Source organism: Dromiciops gliroides, chromosome 3, assembly GCF_019393635.1.
Source record: "Dromiciops gliroides isolate mDroGli1 chromosome 3, mDroGli1.pri, whole genome shotgun sequence".
Classification (NCBI taxonomy): domain Eukaryota; kingdom Metazoa; phylum Chordata; class Mammalia; order Microbiotheria; family Microbiotheriidae; genus Dromiciops; species Dromiciops gliroides.
Genome location: NC_057863.1, coordinates 630,212,148 through 630,225,217, shown reverse-complemented (window position 1 = coordinate 630,225,217; position 13,070 = coordinate 630,212,148). Strand labels below are relative to the sequence as shown.

Here is a 13,070-nt window from a genome sequence, read left to right as displayed (position 1 = left end):
CAATGTTTAAAAAAAACGAGTATCAATAAAACATTTAAACGAGGAAGAAAAAGTGGCTGGTTATATAAAGCAATGCCTAGAATTGTAATGAGAAATTATTGAAATAAATTTTGATGAGACACAAAAATGGTACCATGTAGATATACAAAAGGGGCTCCCAAGGTCCACTGAAAATGGCCTTGGGGTCTATTGAAAAAGAGATCCTGGGAGGGGTGAGAAGGAGGGAGAGAATTTGGAATTCAATTTTTTTTTTAAAGTTTGTTAAAATTTTTTATATGTAATTGGGAGATATTTAATGAAATAAAAAAGATTTTTTTTTTTAAAGAGAGACATTGAGGAGCCACAAGACCTTAGCTTTAGATCTGAAAGGGTTTGGGGGATCATTCTGCCCTGCCCCCTTCAGCCCAGTGAGCCGGATCCCTGAGGGAGCCTGGTAATTCCAGGCCATCTGGGATTCAGGACAACAGAGGTTCTGCCCAGGAGAGGCTTTATACTCAGGAGAGGCTTTATGCCCAGGAGTAACCCAGAGCTCAGTACCACAGAGGCTCTTACCTTCCACATCATCTTTAAAGAGCTCCTCTGTCCCAAACTTCAGAATGTCATCCAGCTCCTGCTTGGTCATGGACCCGGACTTGGAGCCCAGGCCCGGACGCACCACCAGATGTGTCAGCATCATCTTCCGCTTGGCGACCTGGGTGATTCGCTCCTCCACGGAGGCCCTCGTCACAAAGCGGTAAATCATCACTTTCTTGTTCTGCCCGATGCGGTGGGCTCTGCTGAAGGCCTGTGGGCAGCATTCATTCACTATTCACATGTGAAATTCAGACTAGAAGGACAGTTTAGGAAATAGCTAACAGATGGGTAAGCATGTGACCATGTGGGCACAAGCAGGAGTAAAGCGTGATTCCTGACACTCGGCAGAGAGGTGGTGGACTACAGGAGCAGAGTGAGGCATACCTTATCAGGCAAATACAATCTGTAAATTTGTTATACTTAACTATGTGTACTGATTATAATGAAGGCCTGGTTTAGGGAGGAATCATTGGCAAGGGACAGTGAGTTTAAATAGAAAGAGATCAATAAAACATTTAAAAATAAAAACCATCAGAGGTATATCTATGCACGGCTATCATGCTGAGAGAAATGTGGGACTGGAGCACACACCAAGGGAATGAGTATTTATGTAGCACCTTCTATGTGCGAGGCACCATACTAAGCACATTACAAGTATTATCTCATTTGATCCTCACAACCACCTTGAGAGGTAGGTGCTGTTATTATCCCCATTTTACAGATGAGGAGACTGAGGCAAACAGCAGTTAAGTGACTTGCCCAGGGTCACACAGCTAGGAAGTGTCTGAGGTCTGATTCAAACACTGACTCCAGAGCTTTGTGCACTGTAGCATCCCCTAGTGGCCTCTATATCAAGCGTCTAGAATACCAGACTTGGGAGTCAGAATCCTGTCCTAAAACAGGAAGTGCTTAATAAATGCTTGTTGACTTGGTATCCGATCACTTTACATCCACAATCTCATCTGATCCTCAAAGCAAACATATGAATCAGGTACTAGAGTTATTATCCATCCCCTTTCTGCATGTGGGGAAACTGAGGCACAGCAAGGTCAATTGATGTGCTCATGTACGATGTGTGTGATATGTATGGGTGTGCCCCTCAGTAAATGCTTGACTGTGGATTCTCCCTCACTGGGCTGGGGGGGGCGGGGGTGAGTTCATCTTTATGAGTTTGTTTAAACCTGTGAGTTTGGCAAGGAAGGGGGCAAATGTATAGTACTGGAGGGGGGGCAATGGGGATGAAGGGGGTGAAGGGGTGAGGCGAGTATCTCCGTATCCACTAATATTCCCCACCTTCCCCCCTAGCCCTCCATCCCTCCACTCCCTCGACTCCTTCCACCATGTGCCTGGTCCTTAACCATGTCCCTGTGAACCACCCCCCACCCCACCCCTCAATAGCCCAGTGTCTCCCATCTCTGCCTCTGCTATGATCCCCACACCAGCTCCCAACTATTTTCCTTTTCCTTCCCCTGTACTTACTGAGCCCAGTCTCCTCCCCATCATCTCCTGCCTACGGACAGGAGTACATTTCAGATATGATGGAAAGAGAGGAAGTTGGCCACCAAATTCGTTCCCTGGCCTTGGGCAGGTCCCTGAACTGGACTTGGGTTCCCTCCTCTGTAAAGTTGTGGGGAGGGCAGCTAGATGGTGCAGTGGATAGAGCACCGGCCCTGGAGTCAGGAGGACCTGAGTTCGGATCCGACCTCAGACACTTAACACTTACTAGCTGTGTGACCCTGGGCAAGTCACTTAACCCCAATTGCCTCACCAAAAAAAAAAAGTTGTGGGGAGGAGGCAGGGAGGAAGGAGGAAAGGGCACAGAGGGGAGGGCTGTACCATCCGTAATTTCACGAACTGCTCTGGGCATCTGTATGGTATTCATTTAGGGAAGTGCCTGCCCTCAGAGGAGTTTACCTTCCACTTACATCAGATGCATCTGGAATTGTAGGGAGTCATTTTTGCATGTTACATCAGACTGAGCTCCTTGAGAGCAGGGGCTATTGTAGTTGTGTTTTCTTTTTTAGTTTTCTTTGTACCCCTAGCACTAAGGAACATATAGTAGGTTCTTTTTTTTTTCTTTTTTTTTTTTTTAGTGAGGCAATTGGGGTTAAGTGACTTGCCCAGGGTCACACAGCTAGTAAGTGTTAAGTGTCTGAGGCCGAATTTGAACTCAGGTACTCCTGACTCAAGGGCCGGTGCTTTATCCACTGCGCCACCTAGCCGCCCCTAGTAGGTTCTTAATAAATACTTGTTGGTGTAAATTAGAATCAGACAGAGAAAACATCATGATGAGGATCACAGATTTTAGAGCTGAAAGAGACCTTCAAGACCATTTTACAGATGAGGAAACTGAGGCACAGAAACCATAAAGGACTTGCTCAGGGTCAAGTGACCTGCTTGACTTGGAACTAAAGGGGACAAATCCAGGATGTGACTCCCCAGCTTGGAGCTCTTCTCCTTTCTAACCCAGCAGCTTACAAGGTCTCCCCTTCTGCCCAGACCTCTTTCCTTAAGTGTATCTGGACAGCTGACCCTCTCCCTCCCAAAACTGGCAGTCCCCTCTGTCTGTGACTTTACAGCTGATTCTGCAATGATGCTTTGACCTAAGATCACATGGGATCCCCCAATAGGTCCAGCTCCAGGTCATTGGGGTAAAGACCAGCTGCCCATAAAGAGAAGCTCCTGCCAGTTTCCTTATCTGACCATGAAATCTTGGGATGGGAGACTGATGATGAGAGAAGAGAGAGTTCAGCAAAGGGAAGCAAAGAACCCTTTGTGGTTGAGAGGAACCCCCGGAGGGGAGGACATTTCAAGGCTGAGTCGCTATTTCTCCACAAGGTAGTATAAAACATCGCGGGACCTTTACCAGGACTGTGAATTCCTAGGGGACTGCTATAACCCAGCGTGGCCAGGCCAGAGCAAAGTCCTGGGAAATGGCAAGTCAACAGACCTGTATGTCATTGTGAGGGTTCCAGTCCGAGTCATAGATGATGACGGTGTCAGCAGTGGCCAGGTTGATGCCCAGGCCACCAGCCCGGGTGGAGAGGAGGAAACAGAACTGCTGGGCCCCAGGAGCTGTAGAGTAGAAAGATCGGCCCCACATCAAGAGGTAAGAGAGGGGAAGGGGCTAAATCCTGAATAACACAGACTTCCCAAGGGAAGATAGCAACCTAGCTGAGACTCTGGAGCATAGGCAGGAAGTCAACCAACATCTCTGAGCAAGTTCTTTCCCTAGGGCCAAATGAAACCTTCTGTATCATCAGCTGTAATGGGTTTATTTCTTTGGATGACTTTTCTCATTATTATCACAGCCCACTAGTGCCTACCAGAAAGTGAATGGTTGAGAATTTAGCTAGGAGGTGAGGGAAGGAGAAGAGGAAAGGGAAAAGGGAATGAGAGATCCTTCCTACTCCAAGTGAACCAAGGTAATATTTTCACATAGCTGTCCTCAGGTAATGAATCTTCACAGATTATCAAAGTATAAACAAAGGATCCTGATTAATGCATTTATTAATAGTTTTTCCTTCTTAATAGTCATTAGCCCAATATAGATCGACTTTGAACTTTCCTTGGGTCTGTGATTTCATGATCAAGTATTCCGTTTATGGGTTCAGATTGCAAATGCATCCACCTCTTCTCATCCAAAGCTTGTTTTGACTACATCCCTCCATAGGGGAACCACCTCCATACATGCTGGAGAACTTCCTCTTATTCTTTTAAAGACATTCCAACCCTCTTTAAATTGTTTCCTTCAGTTTGTATTTTTTGCAGGCAAAATATAGGTAGCAAATTAAGCAGTCTGACAGCTAATCTCAATACTAGTAGATATTGTCAGGGTCCTACAACCTCTGACTGCCAGAATCTCATAACCATTGACCCAGGCAGGCCTGAGAGAATGGTTAAGGACTGAGAAAATGATATCAGGGATTCACCAGTGACTGATCTCATGACAGTCTCATGACAGTGACATGATCTCATGATCTAAGACCTTGACCTTCAAGCCCAACCCAGCACAAAAGATCTCTTTAGGGAGAATACACAACACAAAGGAACCCACCCAGAAACACCACCACCCCTATGTCCATGATGCTCTTTAGGCAAGAAGAGATCTCATTTCCCTTCCTCTAAGACAAACAGCTCAACCAGAGTAGCATAAAAGAGCAACCTTTAAACCCTAGCCCAGCAATCCTTATTCTCATTGGCTGGGTACAGGTAGTCCCACAGGATGGGAGAGAGGCTGGTACCCAGGGCGGGGCCGTTATCACCTAGAGAGCTTCAGCCACCTTACCCACCACCACAGCTCAGCTGCCCTGATCTCCTAACCACAATAACAAGGATGGGGCTGGCTAATGTGAAGGCTTGGAAGAACAAGTGAAAAGACATTTGTAACATTATGATCACTAAAATTAGCACTACTGTAAACGCATAATTATTAGCCTTTCTAATGTGTGGGTAACACTTCTCAAAGCCCAGCTAATGAGTAAACAATCTCTCCATTTCTTCTTCAGATTTCACATTAATTAAAGCTCCTGCCATATTTTGAATTATACACATGTGCTCACATACCCAACACACACACACACACACACACACACTTATGGATGCACATGTGTACTCACAATTTATACACACACACATATGAATACTTCAAGACATTCCTCCTCCACACCTCGGGCAGAGGGACCAGGACCTTCATCCCTGCCAGCAAAGGAGTCTTGGGGTCTATCCCAACACTACTATTCTATACCATCATTGCCCAGGGCTCCATAAACCCTCCCTTTTGGCAAAGAAGAGGGGAAGGTCAGGGTAACATTACTTGGGCGTGGGTTCTAGGCAGAAAGAAACCAAAGAGTACCATTGAATCTGTCGATGGCTTCTTGCCGAAGACCTCCTGTGATGCCACCGTCGATCCGCTCGTACTTATAGCCTTCATACTCCAGGAAGTCCTCTAGCAGATCCAGCATTTTGGTCATCTGCAGGGAGAATCAGGGGGCCAAAGGGTGACCATGGGGAGAAAAGCATCCCAGCAACTACACTGACCTGATTCACCAGAAGAGCAAAGATTCAGGGGCTGACTTTGTTGTCCGGTCAACAAGCACTTATTAAGTGCCTACTGTGTGCAACAGCCAGGCATTGTACTAAACATTGGGGATACATAGAAAGGCAAGAGACAGCACCTGCTCTCAAGGAGCTCACAGTCTAATGGGAGAGACAACAAGCAAAGAAATAAGTACTAATAAGACCCATATGCAGGGTGGATTGGGGGTAATCAACAGAGGGAAGGCACTAGAATTAAGGGGCATCTGGAAAGGCCTCTTGTGGACCTAGAAGAGACCACTGGAGAGAGACACATGATAATCTCCAATCTCTAAGCTGGATCATCTGGCCTGATTTCCTAAATAGCCGGGACCCTTGCCCCCAGCCCAAAGAACACAGTGAAGCTAGATGGCTGGCCTGCTGCTGACAACACAGTGGGCAGAAAGCTTGCTCTTCAGAGTCTGAGAATCTGGGTTCAAATCTCATGCTTACTATCTGTGTGAGCCTAGACATGACATCTCCTCCCCCACCCCACCTCTGTTTTGTCAAGTATAAAATGAGGGGTTTGGACAATATTGCTTCTGGGGTTCCTTCCAGCTCTGGATCTGTGATCTCCAGTTAGACCCCAGGGCCCACCAAGGATAACCACATTTCCCCCAGAATCAAGCAAAAGTCAAATGCTCTAGGTTTGGGGGGAAAGGGAAGGGAATAGGTAATTGTATAACACCTATTATTATGTGCCAGACACTATGCTAAGTGCTTTTCTACAATTATCTCATTTGATCCCCACAATATAACCCTAGGAGTAGGTGCTAGTATGATCCCCCTTTTACAGTTGAAGAAACTGAGGCAAGCAGAGGTTTAGTGAGTTGCCCAGGGTCACACTTGCTACTACATGTTTGAGGCTGGATTTGAACTCAGGTCTTCCTGATTCCAAGCCTAGGACTCTCTCCACTGGGCCACCAGCTGCTTCCAGCTTTAGGGAGACAGGTAAGAGAGGATCACCCTCTAGGTTTGAAAAAATGCCCCCTGGAGCATGTGAATTGGCACCAACCATATGCTGCAACTGGGAGAGTCTGGTCATGGCAGTCCTTCAAATAATTAAAGACAGATAGCCCTCGGGTCCTCCGCCGGCCCCCACCTTCCCACTGCATTTTATTTTCTCTCGGTTAAACACAGTTGGATATAACTGAAACCAGTGAACAACAAGAACACTTGCTAGACCTTCTCAGTTAACATTCCTTTGCCAAAACTAATTGCTGTTAACTAGTTAGTTGATATTTAAGGGGGCTATTAACTGGCTAAATTAGGAGATATTAACCAGGAGTTGGTACGGTAGGGAACACCCAGGTGGGAGCAGTTACTAGAAAGCCCGTCCAACCCTTCCTGCTCCTCCCTAAGATGAGAGAACTTGGAAAGCAAAACTCCATCCCCTCTGGGGGTCCCAAGCAGGGACCCAGACTTCAGGGTGGGTGCCTCATCTCCCAGGATCAGAAGAAGGGGATCAGCTGTCAGGGGCATGGCCACTGCCTTGGGCACTTCCTTCTACCTGGAAGAGGACAGAAGGGAATGCTCTGACCCTTCCAAACCCCCAGTCGGACCATTTGAGGGGGAAACACTCACCTGGGAGAAGATCAGGACCCTGTGCCCTTCATCACGCAACTTCTTCAGCATCTTCTGCAGGAGCATGAGCTTCCCAGAAGACTTGACCAAGGAGCTGCCATCATAGGAGCCATTGGGCAAGACTGGTGCCTCCTGTTCAACAATCAATCAATTAACAAGCACTGATTAAGCACCAACTAATGCTCTGAAGACCTGGTACTAGGAGGTGGGGATACAGAAGCAAAAATGAAACAGCCTATAGAGACTTATATTCTAGTAGGGGAAATGAGTATGTATAAAGGTCTATGCAAAATATAGGAGGGGACTAGGGACTGGACCTATGATCTAATTGGCATAGGGAATTCCCAGGTGAGGGAACTCCCTCTGCCAATGCAGGTTTGCCACCTTCTCTGCAAGTGAAGAGTCTTAGAGAGTTTATAGTGAGTTCTTGGAGAGCACTGAGGTTAAACAATCTGCCCAGTGTCATATCGTCAATTTGTATCAGAAGTAGGACTTGAACTCAGATCTTTCTGGAGGCATCTTCGCCCAATTCCAAACCTATACAAAGTAAATACAAGGGACGGAGGGAAGGACTGAATTTGAAACTCAAAAAAAAATTGCTTTCACATTTAATTACAGGAAAAAATAAAATATTTTTAAAAGGGAATCTAGGAGTGAGATGGATAATTTCCCAGTCAGTGGACTATTCTTGGGCCAGGCAACATCTGGGCTGGGAGTTGGGCTCTCATCCTGGCATTTCTCCTAGTCCTGCCCTTCATGCCCAAGCCAGGGAGCCAGATTATGGGGAAGATTCTATCCCCGTGATGGCCAGAGATCCCTGTAGGGTCAAGGACCCCACCATGGAGTGGCCAAGAGATCTGCCTCTGTTCAAAACAACACTCCCTTAAGGGAGGGAGAGGCAGATGGATAAATACTTGGTTCTCAGTGGTCCTCATGTGAGCCATGCTCTCTGTAGATTAACAACAATAAACTGTGAATGCTGAGCTGGTTTCCAGGGCCTCTTGCCACGAGGCTGGTCTGCTGACCCTTCACTGCCAGTTGGCATACTCAGGGAAGGCAAACTCATTTCAGCATTAGCCTGGCCAGTGGCCGGCATTTATAGAGACCTTTTAAAGCTTATAGAGCACTTAACATATATTATCTCATTAAATCCTAGACACTACGACATGGCTACTACTGGTTTTCTTAACTCCGCTTTTCAGATGAGAGAAGCGAGGGATGAGGGAGGTCAAAGGATTAGAGTTTAGAGATGGAAGGGAACCATTCAATCTCTTCATTTTACATAGCTGAGGAAAGTGAGGTCCAGAGAGGTGCTGGGGTTTGAAGCCTGGTGTCTCCTGAGCCCAATTAGCAAACTAAAGCTCTGGTTAATATCCCCGTGCCAAATGGTCATGACTTTGGGACTCTGCCCCACAATTCCCTTCCATGACTGTGGATAAAAGGAAGCTGACTGTATGACAGTCAGTCAATAAGCATTTATTAAAATACCTACTATGGGGGCGGCTAGGTGGCGCAGTAGATAAAGCACCGGCCCTGGATTCAGGAGGACCTGAGTTCAAATCCAGCCTCAGACACTTGACACTTAATAGCTGTGTGACCCTGGGCAAGTCACTTAACCCCCGTTGCCCTTAAAAAAAATACCTACTATGGGCTGGACCAGTACTGGGCTGAGATACAAAGGCAGTGCCTGCCTTTGAAGAGCTTACAGTCTAATTTAGCAAACAAGCTGTATATGGGGTGAATTAGAGATAATCAATGGAGGGAGGGATCAGGAAAGTCTTCCTATAGAAGATGGGATTTTACCTCCCTTCCCAGGGAGAGCATTCCAAGCATGGAGACAGCCACACAGAGGGCAAGGAAGAGCTCTGAGCAGGAGGGGGCATGGTACACCAGGCCCCCCAACCTACCACGGCAGCCACGGGGAAGAGATAGGGGTGGTTACAGCATTTCTTCAGATCCATCATGATGTTAAGCAGCGACACCTGGTTCCCTCCGCCTTTGGAGTTCAAGGCTTCAAAATTTCTGGTCAGAATGAACTTGTAGTATTTCCTGCAGCAGGAGACAAGAAGAACAGTCACTGACACAGTGCCCTGAGGTGCTCTGTATGCACTAGAGCTCCGGATTTCAAGGTGGTAAAATGAAAACTACTTGAGGGCAGGGATGTCTTACTCTTATATTTGTGGCCTCAGTAAGTGGATTTAAAAAAAAAAACAACTCAGCGTCGGGGCAGCTAGGTGGTGCAGTGCATAAAGCACTGGCCCTGGATTCAGGAGGACCTGAGTTCAAATCCGACCTCAGATGCTTGACACTTAATAACTGTGTGACCCTGGGCAAGTCACTTAACCCCAATTGCCTCACCCACCCCCAAAAAAAACCCACCTCAGTGTCCCATTGGTAGAGCTCTCTCTACCAAAGCAGTTTGGCACCTTCATTTATTAAGCACCTACTATGTGTAAGGCACTCTGCTAAGCACTGGAGATACAATTAATAAAGAAATGACAGCCCCTGCCCTCAACAAGCTTACAATCTTTTTTTTCCAGTAAATAATCCTTTGATTATCTAAAGTTTTGAGTTCCAAATTTTATCCCTCCTTCCCTCCCTCCCTGAAGCAGTAAGCAATCAGATATAAGTTATACATGTGCAATTATGTAAAACATTTCCATATCAATCATTTTGTATAGGAAAACTTGAATAAAAGAAAAAGTGAAAGAAAGTAGAAAATAGCCTGCTTCAGTCTGTGTTCCGTCAGTATCAGTTCTTTCTTTGGAGGTGGATAGAATGCTTCATCATTAGTCCTTTGGGATTGTCTTGGATCATTGTATTGCTGAGTATAGTTGTCATTCACATTCTTCAGGAAACAATGTTGCTGTCTCTGTGTACGATGTTCTCCTGGTTCTTCTCCTCACCAGTTCATACAAGTCTTTCCAGGCCTTTCTGAAATCATCCTGAACAAGCTTACAATCTAAACTCCCCTAGACCACACTGCTTGTCACCTGGGACATTATAAATCTCCATTTACAGATGAGCTAATGGAGGCCCAAAGAGCTTTAAAGACTTTTCTATAGCCATATGTAAGAGGTAAGATTTGATCCCAGGTCTTTAAGATGGTGGGTCCGGTATTCTCTGCCGTGGCAGCTTTCTTCTGGAGAGCCAGGAAAGATCAGGTTTCATTCACTTGGGCATGGCCTGGACTGGTGCTGGAGCCAAACTAAGGGAGCTTTATTTATTTGGGGAGGAGGGGAAAGGAGGCAATCAGGGTTAAGTGACTTGCTCAGGGTCACACAGCTAGTAAAAATGTTTGAAGCTGGATTTGAATTTAGGTCCTCCTGATTCCAGGGTCACTGCTCTATCTGCCACCTAGCTACCTTTGTTGTACAATTTGGGGAAAACAAGGGCCCACCAAGGTTCCAGAGTTGGTACTTTTCTGGATTTGGGGGTAGAGGAGGGTAGTGTAGATTCTCAGGCTGGGTAAAGTCTAGGGGACACCAATATGGAGCAATGGCTTCAAATCCTAGTTCTGCCATTTACTAACTCTATGAGCTTGGATTAGTCATTGATTAGTCAACCTCCAAAACAATCCAAATGATCCTAAAATATTAAGTTCAGAGGAGAGGCTATAAGGTGTGTGGTTGGGGGAATTCCCCCCTAACTCCCCACATCACAGAGAACCCTCTAGGCCAGTACCAGCAGAACTGAGGAGAATACAGTAATAATCATATTGATATAGTGCCTACTATGTGCCAGGCACTGTAAACATTCTACAAATACTATCTCATTTGATCCTCACAACAAGGAGGTAGGTACAATTAACTAACCCCATTTCATAGTTGAGGAAACTGCTTTCCCAGGATTGCACCGCTAATAAATGCCTGAGGCTAGATTTGAATTCAGCCCTTCCTGACTCCAGCCCCAACACTCTATGCACCCACTGAGCCACCAGCTGCTCCTAAAAGACAGGGGTCCAGAAGCCATTTCATTAAAGACCAGAGAAAGGAAAGAGTGAGAAATAAAGACAAAGGGAAAACGGAATTATAAACATTACAAACAGTCCCTTCCTCAGGAACCATCTAACCCCACTCCATTTAACGAAGAAACTGAAGCCAAGAAAGAGAGAGAGAGACCTGATGAGGCCAGATTTGAATATCCAGACACTTCAGCTCCAACCCTAGTGCTTATGTATTAAGCACCTACTGTGTGCTTATTGAGAACCTACTGTGTGCTAAATGCTGGAGACGCAAAGAAAGGCAAAAGCCAGTCCCTGCTGTGGAGGAGCACCATGGCACCACACGGCTTCTCAAAAAGGGGGTGGGGGAGGCATAGAAAACTCACTTTTGCATCTGGCTCAGCTCCACCCTCACAATCAGTTCCGTCTTGGCCGGCATGTTCTTAAACACATCAGCCTTCAGGCGCCGCAGCATGTGAGGCCCCAGCAGATCATGCAACTTCTTGATCTGATCTTCCTTGGAGATGTCAGCAAACTCCTCCAGGAAGCCCTCCAGATTGCTGAGGAGAGAGGTGGAGATAAGAACTTCAGGAGGAAACTCACAAAGGTAATTATTAACTGCTTACTATAGGAGATACAAAGAATGAAGGTCCCTTCCCTCAAGGAGCTTACCATCTAAAGAAGGAAACAGAAGATATTTAGAGTGTAAATGGGGATGGGGTTAATTTCAGAGGGAAGGCCTTAGCTATAATGGAAACTAAGAAAGGTTTCCTGTAGAAGGTAGGATTTGAACTGAGTATAGAAAAAAATCTAGAGAATCCAGGACAGGAAGAGTGAGGAGGGCAAAGCAAGGTAAGCCAGCCAAAATGAAACTGAGTCAGCTTAAACTGATTGCTTACAATACTACAATACCACCCCATTCTTTCTACTAATGACACTCTTTGCTTCCTCACTGTGACCTGGAAGGCTATGTCTCACAGTCCAAGGCCTGGCAGGTCCTATGAGACGTGTACTGCGTGTCTATACTCCAAGAATCCAAGCAGCTAAATTCAGAGATCTACTCATCACCAGATTGACCACAAAAACTGCTAATGACCTCGGGAGTCAATCTTGCCAGGTGACAATCTGCATAAGGAACTGAATACTCACCATGATGAAGTAACATTCATGGAATGCTTTAGGGTTAACAAAGGGGTTTCCTTACAATAATGCTGTCAGGTAGAAACAATCTTGCTTTAATAGGGATGAGGAAAACTGAGATTCCGACAGGTCAAATGATGAGCCCAAAGTCACGGGGCTAGCAAAGGTCAGAGCCATGATTCAAACACATTCTCCCTCCTGACTCCAAGTCAAGTGGACTTATCCCACTAAACTGTGCTGATTCCCTGATCATCTCCTACCATTATCATGGTGTAATGGGTAGAGCCAGAACCCAGGTCCCTTACCTTGGAAGTCCAGCACTCTCTCCTAACAAAGGCTGAATCCAATCCTCTCCCACCTCTCCAGCCCTCTGAAGAGTCAAGAGCTGGCTGAGCTACAGAGAATGACATGGGTGTGAAGTGCTCAAGAGAGCACTGAGCTTAGGAGGACTTCTCCCTCAGATCACTAGCTGTGTGACCCTGAACAAGTACTTTCACCTAGTGGACCTTGGTTTCCTTATATAGAAAGGACGTTGGATTCTGTGACCTCTAAGACATCAGCAAGCACCACTATCACCATCCCACATTGTCATCCTCACCACCCTCACCATAGCACTCATCCAGCATGGTGATGACATGGTGTCATCCCATTGTTGTCTCTCTATTAGACCTTACTAACTCTCACCCCTCATCCCTAATCTGTTGCAGAGGCCTGTTGATTGGCCCTCTCTCCTCTGACACTGCCACCCTCATCA

General features: G+C 46.2%; 1 protein-coding gene across 13 annotated transcripts in view; it reads right to left on the bottom strand.

Annotated features, from left to right (window-relative positions):
- The window catches only part of CHD5 (chromodomain helicase DNA binding protein 5), a 154,810-nt gene that overhangs the window by 41,838 nt on the left and 99,902 nt on the right, over positions 1-13,070 (bottom strand). For all 13 annotated transcript variants that reach the window (XM_043992493.1, XM_043992496.1, XM_043992494.1 and 10 more), the window contains exons 18-23: positions 11,563-11,736; positions 9,141-9,282; positions 7,234-7,365; positions 5,429-5,546; positions 3,524-3,648; positions 553-784 (exon numbers count right to left, since the gene is read on the bottom strand). In XM_043992493.1, coding sequence (XP_043848428.1) covers positions 553-784; positions 3,524-3,648; positions 5,429-5,546; positions 7,234-7,365; positions 9,141-9,282; positions 11,563-11,736 — 923 coding nt within the window. The remainder of the gene's footprint in view (positions 1-552; positions 785-3,523; positions 3,649-5,428; positions 5,547-7,233; positions 7,366-9,140; positions 9,283-11,562; positions 11,737-13,070) is intronic.